Genomic DNA, 13,655 nt, shown 5'->3' on the forward strand with positions numbered 1-13,655 from the left:
GAGACCCTGTCTCAAAAAAAAAAAAAAAAAATTCAGAATCATGATTTGGAGATTTAAAATCTCTCTCTTACCAATTGGTAGAACTGGATGAACAGTCGCTAAAATACTTTAAAAATGTACACAACACTATCAATGACATTTAGTTAAGTAATATTTAAAGAACATTACCTCCAAAATGTTTTCTCTTTTTTCCTCTGGTTGGTTTTGCTGGCAAGAATACTTTGAATATTTAAATTCATCACACAAAATAGAAACAACTTCACTAGCAAAAAAAAAAAATGACCATACTATACACAGAAAATAAAATCGTAACTACAAAAAATAGCAAGCCCTCTGAAATCACATACCCATTCTCCTTACACTCTCACACTCCGTGAACAAACGCTTTTGCATTTTATCTCACTCTCTGTCATCACAATCATATTCCCTGGATTAGAATGTTTCTGTTACTTGTTAATGAGCTTCGTCATCTGCCAGTAAAATAGCAAACAAATAGTAGCTGTAACACATTTTTAATTTTATGGTGCGGTAAAGGCTTTAAAGTTTTAATTGAGAAAAATTTATCAATTAACCAGGCTTTTTCAATTAATTTATCAATTAATCCGTGTGGAGGGAAGAATGTAACCTTAACACTAGACTGTATCAGTCTAGCTTACACAAAACAGTATTTTACTGGGACATGTTCATTCAATAAATCCACATACATGTACTGAGTGCTTAGTACATGTCATGAATAGTCTGAGAAACTTGGGAAATATTCTTGGGTTCAGTCCTAGAAATCCCAAAAAGCCCCAAATCATCAAGGTCTGGATATACTGGACTAGGTCTTTTTCACTGAGCATATGCTATCTTAAAATTAAGTCCCTAGAACAAAATTTTAAACTAAACGGGCCTCTAGGAACAGGTGAAAACTCAACAACTTACATCGTTCACTCAGGTAAATCAACCTATTTTGCTTTTCATATTCTCTTCCAAAAATCCAAAGCTAGGATTGTGTCTACTTTTAATTCTACCTACATTTAAAATTAAGGACATTTTAATCATAACAAAAATCTATTGATACTTAAGTATCTTATGTTGTACTTCAAAGTCATTGAAAAGTGTATGGTCCCATGAAAACAAAAGGAATCATACAAATTATAGATCAAAACAGTACCTCAATATTTTTACTGGCCACATTCTTCACAACAGCAGGAAACAGTTCAGATGCATTTTTTCCTTTTGCAATCATCTGAAGAACAAACAAAACAGACAATATGGGCAATTCTATACCTATTAAATATTTAGAAGATTGTGTCAACAAATAAGTTATGTAATTAACAGCTGAACTATTTTCAAATCATCTTACTTACCTCAACTATTTGTAGCAAATAATACTGTCTTGTATAGCAATATAAATACACAAATACAGACATACTAAAAAAGAAATATTTCATAATTTAAGATATATATTTAAATATTTTAGTTGTTTTCTCTGGCTATGTTGTAAGTTTTTTTTTTTTTTTTTATTTTTTTGAGACAGGGTCCTCCTCTGTCATCCAGACTGGAATGCAGTAGCTCAATCACAGCTCACTGCAGCCTTGATCTCCCAGGTTCAAGTGATCCCCCACCTCAGACTTCTAAGTAGCTGAGGCTATGAGCGTGTGCCATCATGCCTGGCTAATTTTTGAATTTTTTTGTAGAGACAGGGTCCCACTATTTTTCCCAGGCTGGGTAACAACTTTTTAAAAATATTTTTGCTAGCTTCCATTTTCCAGGATCTGACATTAAAGATGTACTGCATCAGGCCAGGCACAGTGGCTCCTGCCTGTAATCACAGCACTTTGGGAGGCTGAGGCAGGCAGATCACCTGCGGTCAGGAGTTCGAAACCAGCCTGACCAACATGAAGAAACCCTGTCTCTACTAAAAATACAAAATTAGCCTAGTGTGGTGGTGCATGCCTGTAATCCCAGAGGCTGGGATTAAGAATACTCGGGAGGCTGAGGCTGAAGAATCGTTTTAACCCAGGAGGCAGAAGTTGGGGTGAGCCGAGATGGAGCCATTGCACTTCAGCCTGGGCAACAAGAGTGAAACTCCATCTCAAAAAAAAAAAAAAAAAAAAATGTACTGCATCTGCAATGGGGGAGTTGAGGGAGTGATGAATGTTACTTTGAATCAACTAATTATGTGACCCTTGGCTTTCTTTTCATAGATTACCCTACTTCTGCAACCATTCCATTTTAAAAGTTTCTTTCACTAGACATCTTTCCTCTGCCCACTAAAGTTCTGCGCACCACCATCTCTTCAGCCTAGCCTGTTCTACAATTTCTGAAACTCCTAAGATTTCATTCACCCTCAGGACTAACTCTCATGTTTATATATGAGCATCAATTCCTCAAAACTGTAGCCCAAATCCAGCCTGAGTTTCAAATCTCTAACTAGACATCATTAGATGGCTCTCATCCCAAACTTGCTATGTCTAAAGCCAAACTCATCTTTCATGATAAAATGACATTCATGAGATAATTTCCTATTTCCATCAGTCTCCTAGATACCAGAAACCACAGAATTACCTTGGTCTCTTCTCACTTCTACACAGTAACTAGGTCCTGCTAATACTTTTCAGAACTTCTCAAAAGGATAATCCCTTCTACTGCTATTATCCTAGCAGAGGTCAGTATCACCTCACAGGGAACTTTCCAGTTTGTTTCCTCCTCCTATCCATAATGTACATCACTGACAGTTTCATATGCTTAAAACACTACTTTGCACATGTCAGCCCCCATAAAAGATCTCAAAAGCTTCCGAATGTCTACAGGCCAAATGATTGTAATATTCAACTATTCTCACAATGTGCACTAACATCCCTTCTTAAGCTTTCTGACCTAAGGTTCTATTAAACTGGCCTTACTTACTACTAGAACATTCTATGGCTGCCCCACTATGCCTCTGTATGGCCCCAGCTTTCTAAGTTCTACCCTTCTATCTAAAGTACCATCAAATTCTACTCTTTCTCCCTTGCTAGAGCCATCTCTTAATGCCTGGCCCACTGTGACAACCAATCCTAATTTCTTTTAGAATTTTCTTTTTTTTTTTTGAGAAGGAGTCTCACTCTGTCACCTAGGCCAGAGTATAGTGGCACAATCTTGGATCACTCCTAGGCCAGAGTACAGTGGCACAATCTTGGATCACTGCAACCTCCGCCTCCTGGGTTCAAGCGATTCTCCTGCCTCAGCCTCCCAAGTACCTGGGATTACAGGCACCTGATGCCACCCCTAACTGATTTTTATATTTTTAGTAGAGATAAGGTTTTGCCATGTTGGCCAGGATGGTCTTGAACTCTTGACTTCAAGTGATTCACCCACATCAGCCTCCCAAAGTGCTGGGATTATAGGCATGAGCCATCATGTCCAGCCTCCTCTAGAATATTTTAATCTACACTTATCATTTGGAATTTCCTGTGTACTATCTTACATTTTTATTTATTTTAATGTTATATCTATCTGTATTCCCATTTTGTCTTTCTCATTCACAGATTATAACTTTATGTCTTTTAAAAGTCCAGACTTCGGTAGCCACAAAATAAAGTTCAAACTAAAAGGTAATTTCGGTGAAAGGGATTCCTTATGAATTACACACCATATCTAACAAACTACCTTTAAAAAGATACTAGCTTTATAATATCTTTAATTTTATAATATCTTTAATTTACAGCAAATGTTATATAAACATTATGTGATATTTTAAGCATTATAATCCCAGTTAGCAATTTCTCATAAGGCATTTCTATATGATAGCCTTAAAATACTCCTGAATATAAGCTAGCCTTTTTATACTCTGTGTGATATTCTTTTGATTTGAGTATTTTGTGAAATCTGCTAAGCATTATGGAGGGTTTACAAAATACTGAAGCTAAGACATCTTTCTACGATTTGTACACCTCTCTCCATTTTCTCATCTCTGAAATTAAGAGAGGGATTAAATGCTCCATAGGGGCCCTGCCCTTCAGTCTCAATGATTACCTAAAGTCAGACATCTTGTCCTATGGTATCCTATTTCATGGCTTTCTAACTTTACTCTGTACAATGCTATTCAAAAAGATATTAATATATAAGGAAGGAAAAAACATCACAATGAAATTCATTTGACAAATATTTGCTGAGAGCATACTTTCTACCAGGGCCTATCCTAGGCCTCAGGGATCCAACCATAACCAATACAAAGCCCTTGCCCATGTGGTGCTTATCTTCTAATGGGGGAAGGGTCAATAAACAAATGACTATAATAGTGAGGTGGCAATAGACCTTTTCTCCATGGTGGTGGAGAAAAGTAGGGCAGTATAAAGGTAATGAGAAATGCTGAGGTAGAGGTGTGAGTTGCTCTTTTATATAAGGTGGTCAGAAAAGGCCTTTCTTTCCGCAGGGATGCAAGGGAAGAGAGGAGGGGACCCATGTGACTAGCTTGAGAAACAACAGTTTAGGCATGGCATGTTCCAAGAACAGGAGGCCAGGACAGCCAGGCTGGAGTAAGTGAGGGGAAGAATGGTGAGAGATAAGGTCGGAAATGTATAAACCACTATAAAAGGAGTTAGCTTTTTCCTATAAGTAAAGTGGGAGAAGACCACTGGAGAGTTGTGAGCAGAGGAAAAACATCATTAAATATTTAGCAATGACTCACATTTTAAAAGGATTGTTCTGACTGTGGTGTGAAAAATGGACCAGAAGATATGACAGCATGGAAAACAGAAAGCTACTGCAATTATCCAGAGGAAAGACAGTGAGCATAGTGAGAATGGGCTAGATTTGGGATTTATTCTGAAAACAGATTATATATGATATAAGAAAAAAGGGATATGAATTAAGAAGAACTACTGCCTCTAATCCAGGACTTTGGGAGGCCGAGGCAGGCAGATTACTTGAGGTCAGGAGTTTGTGACCAGCCTAGCCAATATGGTGAAACCCCGTCTCTACTAAAACACAAAAAGCCAATATGGTGAAACCCCGTCTCTACTAAAACACAAAAACCAAAAAAAAAATTAGCCGGGCATAGTGGTGGGTGCCAGTAATTCCAGCTACTCAGGAGGCTGAGGCAGGAGACCCCATCTCAAAAAAGAAGAAGAAGAAGAAAGAAGAAGAAAGAAGAAGAAAGAAGAAGAAAGAAGAAAGAAGAAGAAAGAAGAAGAAAGAAGAAGAAAGAAGAAAGAAGAAGAAAGAAGAAGAAAGAAGAAGAAAGAAGAAGAAAGAAGAAGAAAGAAGAAGAAAGAAGAAGAAGAAGAAGAAGAAGAAGAAGAAGAAGAAGAAGAAGAAGAAGAAGAAAAAGGACTACAAATGACTAATGGAACTGCCATTTACGATAATGAGAAAGACTGGGGAAGAAGCAGGTATTTGGAGAGATGAGCAATCCAGAGTTTGCCTTCAGATATGCTGAGAAGCCAGTTGAATATAAGGGAAGCCAGTTGAATATAAGGGAATCAAGGCTACAGAATACAAGAGACAGCACTGGTTAGCAATATGCATTTGAAAAGGGGTGAGATCACTACAGGAGGACACACAGATATAGAAGTAGACTGAGGGACAAGACATAGTACAATCCTAAAAGCAGAAATTGTGGAGAAAGAAGAAACCAGCAAAGAAGCTCTAAGACTCCTTGAAGCTCAGTTTGAAAGCAGGCAGTCCTTCTCAGTATTTATTCCTCCTTATCTACTCAGATAACATACTTCTCCCACCCTCTCACCCTCTGCTTTAGGTAAAAAACTTGTTCTTGGTCCCCTTCTACTCTTTAACCCAGAACAAGGAGCACAGGAATTGAGGGGAGCCACATTTGGGTACTGCAGGAAAAGTAAGATTCATAGGTGGAAAGCATAGGAAAATATGTCCCTTTGATTTTATTTGGTTAAAGTTCCTGATGCTTGAAAAAGCTGCAGTACTAGCAATTCTGCCCTTCGAATTTGACTCTCTACATAAAAGGTGAGAAATGAAGAAAGTTTTCAGGCAAAAGGTGAGAGTCATGTTTAGGGAGCTAGCTGGGCAGAAGTAGAGGAGATAACATAAGGTTATTTGTAGCTCTAAACTCTCCTAGGTTCTCATCATGCCCTCTGCTAGTAGTAGTAGTCTATCTTGCATATAAAGACTCTGGAATTCCATCTCTACCTAAGAGCTTCCACCCAAGGTAGAGATGGAATTCCAGAGTCCCCCAGAGAACATTCACTGGTTGTAGGCATCTAATTAAAAGAGGGATCAGTTTCTGATACCTGTTCTCTAACTTTATACATTTGACTTTTATTTGCTTTTCATTCTTCAACCTTTGGTGGCCTCAGCTCCAACATCAATGTTTCATTTACAATGGGTGTAGCCTAACAGCACTGTATTTGGGAGATCTGATTTACTCTCTATCCAATCCTGTATGTTAATGAGGGTGATGGACATAGTTTAATTTTCTCATAACGTATTTGTCTAGTTTTCAGACCAGGATAACGCTTTACTCGTAAATTGAATTCAGAAGTAATTTCTCATATTCTATATCTTAGAAGAGTTCGTGTAGAACTGAATGTTCCATGTTGGAGTTTTTTAAATGAAAAATTCAAATACTTTATTAAATATAGGACTATTCAGATAATCTAGTTCTTCTTGAGTAAACGCCATAGCTTACCTTTCAAGGACTTTGCTCATTTCAACAAAGTAGTCAAATTATTGGGCTAACAATGCCTGAAATATTCCCTAATTATCCTTTAAATGTCAATAAGGTCTTGCATTTCTGATATTGATAATTTGTCCTCTACTTTTTCTTGATCACTCTGTCTACAGATTTATCAATGTTATCAATCTTTTCCAAAGACTAGCTTTTAATTTCACTGATTTTACTCTACTGTTTTTCTCTACTCAATTTCACTGATTTCTGCTCTACCGTATTATTTATTTCTTTAGTTTCAATTTGGGTTTAATTTGTCCTTCTATTTCTGCTATGTTAAGGCAGATGCTCAGAGCACTGATTGGAAATATTTCTTTTCAAGCATAAGCTTTTATTACTATAAATTTCCTTCTAAGTACTGCTTTACTTGAATCCTCTAAACTTTGATATGTGGTTTTTCAATTTCATCCTAACTTCCTTGTGACTTTTACTTTTATTTTGACTCATGGATTATGTCATCATTTCTAAATGTGGAAACTTGACGTATAATTTTCAAATATTTAAAAAAAATTTTTATCTCTTCCAATGACTGTGTTTAGTTTAATTCTATATGGTAAGATAACATATTTTGCATAATTTTAATTATTATAAGTTTGTTAAGATTGTGTCTTATGGCCCAGAACATAGTCTATCTTGCATATAAAAAGACTGTATATTTCACTACTGTTGGGTAGAATGCTCTATAAATGTCAATTAGGTCATATAAGATGGTATTATTCTAGTCTTAAATTTCCTTATTGGTTTTCTATCTCCCTATGCTACTGATTTTTGAGGGAAAAGCACTTAAGTCTCCAACTATAATTGTGAATTTTTCAATCTTTCCTTTCAGTTCTAACAGGTTGTTTTTTGTTTTTACTCCATTTTTGGTGCTTTCATTAGACACAATTAAGGTTATTATGTCTTTTTGGGAAAATGACTCTTATTGTTATGTTCTTTATCCTAATCATACTATTTGGTCAAAAGTTTACTCTCTCTGATACTAATAGATTCATTTGAGCTTTTTTTGGTTAGTGTTTGTATAGTATATATATATCCTTCCTTATAACTTACATCTTTATATTAAAAGTGGGTTTCTTACAAAAAGCACAGTTATAGCCTCATATTTTCATCCAATATGAAGATCTCTTTTATTGGTAACATCAGACCACTTACATGTAATATAATTATTAACACAGTTAGATTCAGCTCTGCCATTTTAGTATCTGTTTTCTGTTTATTCCCTGTGTTTTCTGTTCTCCTGTTTGCTCTTTCCTCTTTTCCTTAGAAAATTTTCAGTATTTCATATTTTTATATTAACTACCTATATCTTTTTATATAATTTTTTACTGGTTCCTCCTCTGAGGATTATCAGATGGATAGGTAGATAAACACACATATAAATACAGATACAGCAAATCTTACAAAGTCCAGAGTTAACACTGTACCAGGTCAAGAAAAATGCACAAACATTGCAACCATATAGGCCCCTTTAATTCCATCTCCACACTAGATTTTATGTTTAGCCATCATATATATATATTACACCGATATTAAAAACTTCTCAGACGGTGGGATAACTTAAGAATAAAATTAGTCCTTTATACTTATTTACCATTTTGTTTTATCTTCCTAAATATCCATCTGGTATCATTTCCCTTCGGCCTGGAGAACATCCATTAACATTTCACTAAAACAAACATGTTAGAAATGGATACTCTTAATTTCATCTTTATTCTTAAAGGATATTTTCAATGGATATAGCGTTCTGGGTTAACAGTTCTCTTCTTTCACTAGTTGAAAGATGTTGTTCGACTATCATCTGACTGCCATGATTTCGATGAAAAATCTGCATTTATTCAAATTATTGTTCCCCTGTATGTATCATTTTTTTCCAGCTACTTTCAAGAATTTGTTTTTGGTTTTCAACAGTTTGATTACTGTGTTTACGCATGGTTTTCTTTCAGTTTATCCTAATTTGTATTCACTGAGCTTCTTTCATCTATAAATTTGTATCTTTAATCAAATTTGGGAAGTTTTCTACCATTATTTCTTCAAATATTTTTTCCTACCCCAATCTCTTTCTCCTTTCCTTCTGGTATTCTAATAATGCATACGTTAGACCTTTGGAATCAACAACAAAACCCCAAGGCTCTGTTCATTTCATTTCAGTCTCTGTTTTTCAAAATGATTTTCTTTTCTTTTCTCTTTTTTGAGACAGAGTCTTCCTGTGTTGCACAGGCTAGAGTGCAATAGTGCCATCTTGGCTCATTGCAGCCTCAACCTCTTGGGCTCAAGTGGTCTTTCTGCCTCAGCTTTCTGTGTAGCTGGGACCATAGGCACCCTCTACCATACCTGGCTAATCTTTTGGTATTTCTGTAGAGACAGGGTCTCACTTTGTTGCCCAGGCTAGTCTCGGAACTCCTTGGCTCAAGCAATCCTCAGCCTCCCAAAGTGTTGGGATTATAGGCATGAGCCACCATGTCCGGCCACAAACTGAATAATTTCTAATGATCTGTCTTCAACTTCTGGCTCTTTCCTCTGTTATCGCCATTCTGCTATTGCATCAATCCAGGATATTTTCCCTTTCAGATATAGCACTACCCACATAAAAGAAATTTCAACAAATTTCTGCAGGGTTATGGTTCACTTAAGATAATATTTCAGAAAACAATCATCTTCCAATCTAGTTACAACCTAAGTGGATTAATTCACTACTTAATCAAAAGTGAACCTAATCTTACCTGCCACTTCAGTATAAGACAGGCCCTTGGCTCCAATATATTGGTCTTTCTAATAATCTTCAGGGAAGTACCCTGAGGACAACATACCAAACAGAGAATATAGTACCTATTCCCAAAGAATACTTAAAACAAAAAAAGAAAAATAAAGGAAGAAACAGAAAAACAGTGAAGAACTTAATGAAGAAATACCAATTAAAAACAGAGGGGAAAGTGCTCTCAGGCTCCTTACGCTGAGCTATCTGTTCGTCCACTCTATTCTAAACAGACATTTTGATCTTCTAATACTTAATTTATTTATATGAATGCCATTCTCTTCATCCCACAATGGAGCCTGAAATTATTGATCCTATGAATTTAGAGCTTATAATAGAACCAATTTCAAATAGAAATTCTGGAAAATTAAAGATAGATAACTCTAATGCTTTTGAGGATGACTTAAAGGGGAAAAAAATAACAGAGCATGTAAAACCCTTCCACAGTTCAAAGGAAGAAGACTACTGGAGAAGTATGAATAAATTATCTGGGGAAAAACTTGGACTTAAAAGAGAAAAACCATGAGAAATATGTCTAATTCGTATTCTTGGTAGGATTTGAGGAGACATGTTATTTATTGAAAAAAGGGTAACTTTGGAAAAGCGAAGAAAGCTTTCAGATAAAGATATTGAGGGAATGTGTTATCTTTCCGGGCCCATGAAGGGGTGTAGTTTTAAGGGCAAGAACTTCCCAGCGCCATGCCCCCTCCCATCTCTCTCCATCCAAGAGATTTAATGGTCTCTGTTTTAAATTTTCATGAGCACATGAAGAATCTAAAAGTCAATCACTCCAGCGGAAGTTCTAAGGAGCTCCTTTCATTGGCCAGGGAGTCTTAGAGAAGGTGGGGGTTCCTCCCAAGTTAAAAGTCCCCTTCTTCCATACCCCTTCGAACTCCATGTTTGGATCCCCTTCCACCCTCATGGAAGCTGTCTTCCTTTCTCCTGGATTTCCCCTCTGGAGTCCCCTTCCACACTCTCTAGTGGAAGCAGCCTGTCTTCCCCTCCTAAACTCCATCTCTCTCTCTATTCCCTTCCACTCAGTGTGGAAGCTGCTTTCCTCTCCTAGATTCCATCTGTCTGGATTCTCTCACTCAGTGTGAAAGTCAGCTGTTTTTTTTCTCTCTTCTTCTCCTGTTTCTCTTTCTCTACTTAAATAAATCACTTTCTACAAACACTTTTGAGTCGGCACTTACTGCACCGCGCCGTGGTCTCCTCTCCCCTTCTTGGGGGAGTGACAGACCAAGAATCTGGAGAATCGTCCTCTCAGGGGAACTGAGGGCTCCCCTGAACCCCAACAATATCATTACCAAATTTTAAAATACAATGAGATAAGAAAGGATAGTGTGAAAAATTCTAAACTGACTTACAATGCCAGGTTAGAGAGGTCAATCTGACAGGGAAGAAGACAGAGGTAGACACAGAGGATAGATCCAAGAAATATAATATGCATATAATAGGAAAGCCAAGCGAGAACTGGCAGACTGACAGGAAAAGGAGAAAATAAATAGCAGACAAACATTCGCTAAGTTAAACAGATTTAAACTTTTAGGACCCAAGGGTTCATTGGCAACGTAACAAATTAGTAAAGAAAAAACAAACATAGACCGCATCTTGAATAAATTTTCTTTTTCCTCAAAATATTGAAAACATTTACATATCCAGATAGTTAAAACAGATTATCTAAAAGAGAAAGAGAAACGCAATCTCGGAGGCAGAGCAAGACGGTGGAATGGAAAGCTCCACCAATCATACTCCCAACAAGGACACCAAGTTAACAACTATCTACACACAAAAAAAACACCTTCATAAGAACCGAAAATCAGGTGAGCATTCACAGGACTTGGTTTGAACTTCATATCACTGAAAGAGGCAGTGAAGAGATTAAAAGAAACAGTTCTAAATCACCAATGCCACCCTCTTCCTCTGAGTCATGAGGCCCCTGTTCCAGGAGTGGTGCATGGTATGGATGTTATCTCTGGGCTTTGCAGGAGGGAGAACACCGCAACTGTGAGGCATTGAACTCAGTGCTGTCCTGTTAGAGCAGAAAGGAAAACCAGACCAAACTCAGCTGATGTCCACCCACAAGGGGGGCATTTAAACCAGCTCTAGACAGAAAGGAATCCCAGAGGTCCAAACCTGAGTCTCCGGCAAACCTCACCACCAAGGGCTTACGGCATTCTGTGTCTCCAAGCAAACTTCAAAGGCAGTCTAGGCCATAAGGACTGCAACTCTTCAGTGAGTCCTATGGCTGAACTAGGCCTAGAGACAGTGGACAAAGGGGGCATACAACATACGGAGACAACACCTGGGCAGCCAAGGGAGTGCTGGCATTACCTCTCTCCTATACCCAGGTTGCACAGCTGGCAGCCCCAAAAAGAGACCGCTCCCTTCCACTTGAGGAGAGGAGAGGGAGAAGTGGGGAAGACTTTGTCTTGCATCTTGGATACCAGTTCAAACAGAAGGATAGGGTACCAGTCAGAGTCATGAGGCCCCCATTCCAGGACCTAACTCCCAAACGACATTTCTAGACACAACCTCGTCCAGAAGGGAAATTGCTGCCTTGAAGGAAAGGGCTGAGGCTTGGCAGCATTCATCATCTGGTAACTGAAGAGCCCTTGAGCCCTGAATAACCAGGAGCAATACCCAGGTACTACATTGAGAGCCTTGGGTGAACTGCTGAGACTTGCTGGCTTCAGGTGAGACACAGCACATTCCCAGTTGTGGTGACTACGGAGCAAAACTCCTTCTGCTTGAGAACAGCAGAGGGAAAGTAAAGGGGGCTTTGTCTTGCACCCTCAGTACCAGCACAGCAACAGCAGGGTAGAGCATCAAGTGAGCTCTTAGCATCCTCGATTCCAGGACTTGGTTCTTGGACAGCATTTCTGGACACGTGCTGGGCCAGAGGGTGGGTCCCAGGCCAAGCAGCATTCATGCAAAGTACTGCCAGAGTACCCTCCAAAGTCCCTTAAGGCCCAAGGTCTTTTAGACTTAAGAGACTTTGGGCCTTAAGGGACTATGGGGGTACTCTGGCAGTACTCTTTGTGGCCTGGGGTGGTGGTGGCTACAGGTTGTGGCTCCTCTGCCCTTGGAAAGGGGAGGCAAGAGGGGGAAGGACTGCATCTTGTGGTTTGAGTGCCAGCTTGGCTGCAATACAACGGAACACTAGGTAGAATTCTAAGGTTTCTGACTCTAGTCCCTGAGTCCCAGGGATCCCAGACAGCACTTCTTGACCCATGCGGGGCCTAGAGGACCTTGCTGCCCTTAAGGGAAGGACACAGGCCTGGTTGGCTTTGCCACCTGCTGACTGTAGAGCCTCAGGGCCTTGAGCAAACATGGCAATAGCCAAGAAGCGGTTACAGCAGGCCTTGTGCAAGACCCAGTGCTGTGCTGGCTTCAGGTCTGACCCAGTACAGTCATAGTACTGGTGGCCACAGGGTTGCTTGTGTCACCACCCTCAGCTTTATCTGGCTCAAAACAGAGAAGAGACTCTGTATGTTTGGAAGAAAGTAAGGAAAGAGAATAAATGTTTCTGCCTGGTAATCCAGAGAATTCTTCTAGATCTGTTCCAAGACCATCAAGGCAGTATCTCTATGAGTCTGCAAGAACCATAATGTTACTGGGCTTGGGGTGACCCCTAAAGCAAATATAGCTTAGATCACAACACCCAAGTTCTTTCAAATATCTGTAAAGACTTCCAAAGAAGGATGGCTAAAAACATGCCAAGGCAGTGATGACTACAATAAATACCTAACTCTTTAATGCCCAGACACCAAAGAACATCTACTACTAGCATCAACCTCTATGAGTCTGCAAAAATAAAAACCATGGCATTATTGGGCTTGGGGCCCAAGTCCCTTTATGTACTAGAAAGCTTCCCAAGAAAGACAAGCAAAAATAAGCCCAGGTTGTGATGACTACAATAAATACCTAACTCTCCAATTCACAGAAATTGATGAACATTTATAAAGCATCAAGACCATCCAGAAAAATATTACCTCACCAATCAAACTAAATAAGGCACCAAATCTGGAAAAACAGAGAAATATGTAACCTTTCAGACAGATAGTTCAAACTAGCTGTCTTGAGAAAACTCAAAGAAATTCAGGGTAACCCAGAAAAGGAATTGAGAATTCTATCAGATAAATTTAACAAAGAGATTGAAACAGTTAAAAAGAATAAAGCAGAAATTCTAGAGTTGAAAAATGCAGTTGGTATACTGAAGAATGCATCAGAGTC

The 13,655-nt window shown here is 38.5% G+C and overlaps 1 protein-coding gene across 6 annotated transcripts in view; it reads right to left on the minus strand.

Annotated features, from left to right (window-relative positions):
• AP3B1 (adaptor related protein complex 3 subunit beta 1) overlaps positions 1-13,655 on the minus strand; it is a 271,317-nt gene that overhangs the window by 216,663 nt on the left and 40,999 nt on the right. For all 6 annotated transcript variants that reach the window (XR_001824965.2, XM_017527703.2, XM_017527701.2 and 3 more), the window contains exon 3: positions 1,157-1,231. Coding sequence is in view for 5 of the 6 variants with exons in the window: in XM_017527703.2 (XP_017383192.1) it covers positions 1,157-1,231 (75 nt within the window). In the remaining variant the exon portion in view is untranslated. The remainder of the gene's footprint in view (positions 1-1,156; positions 1,232-13,655) is intronic.

This window comes from Cebus imitator, unplaced genomic scaffold, assembly GCF_001604975.1.
Source record: "Cebus imitator isolate Cc_AM_T3 unplaced genomic scaffold, Cebus_imitator-1.0 Scaffold50, whole genome shotgun sequence".
NCBI lineage: Eukaryota > Metazoa > Chordata > Mammalia > Primates > Cebidae > Cebus > Cebus imitator.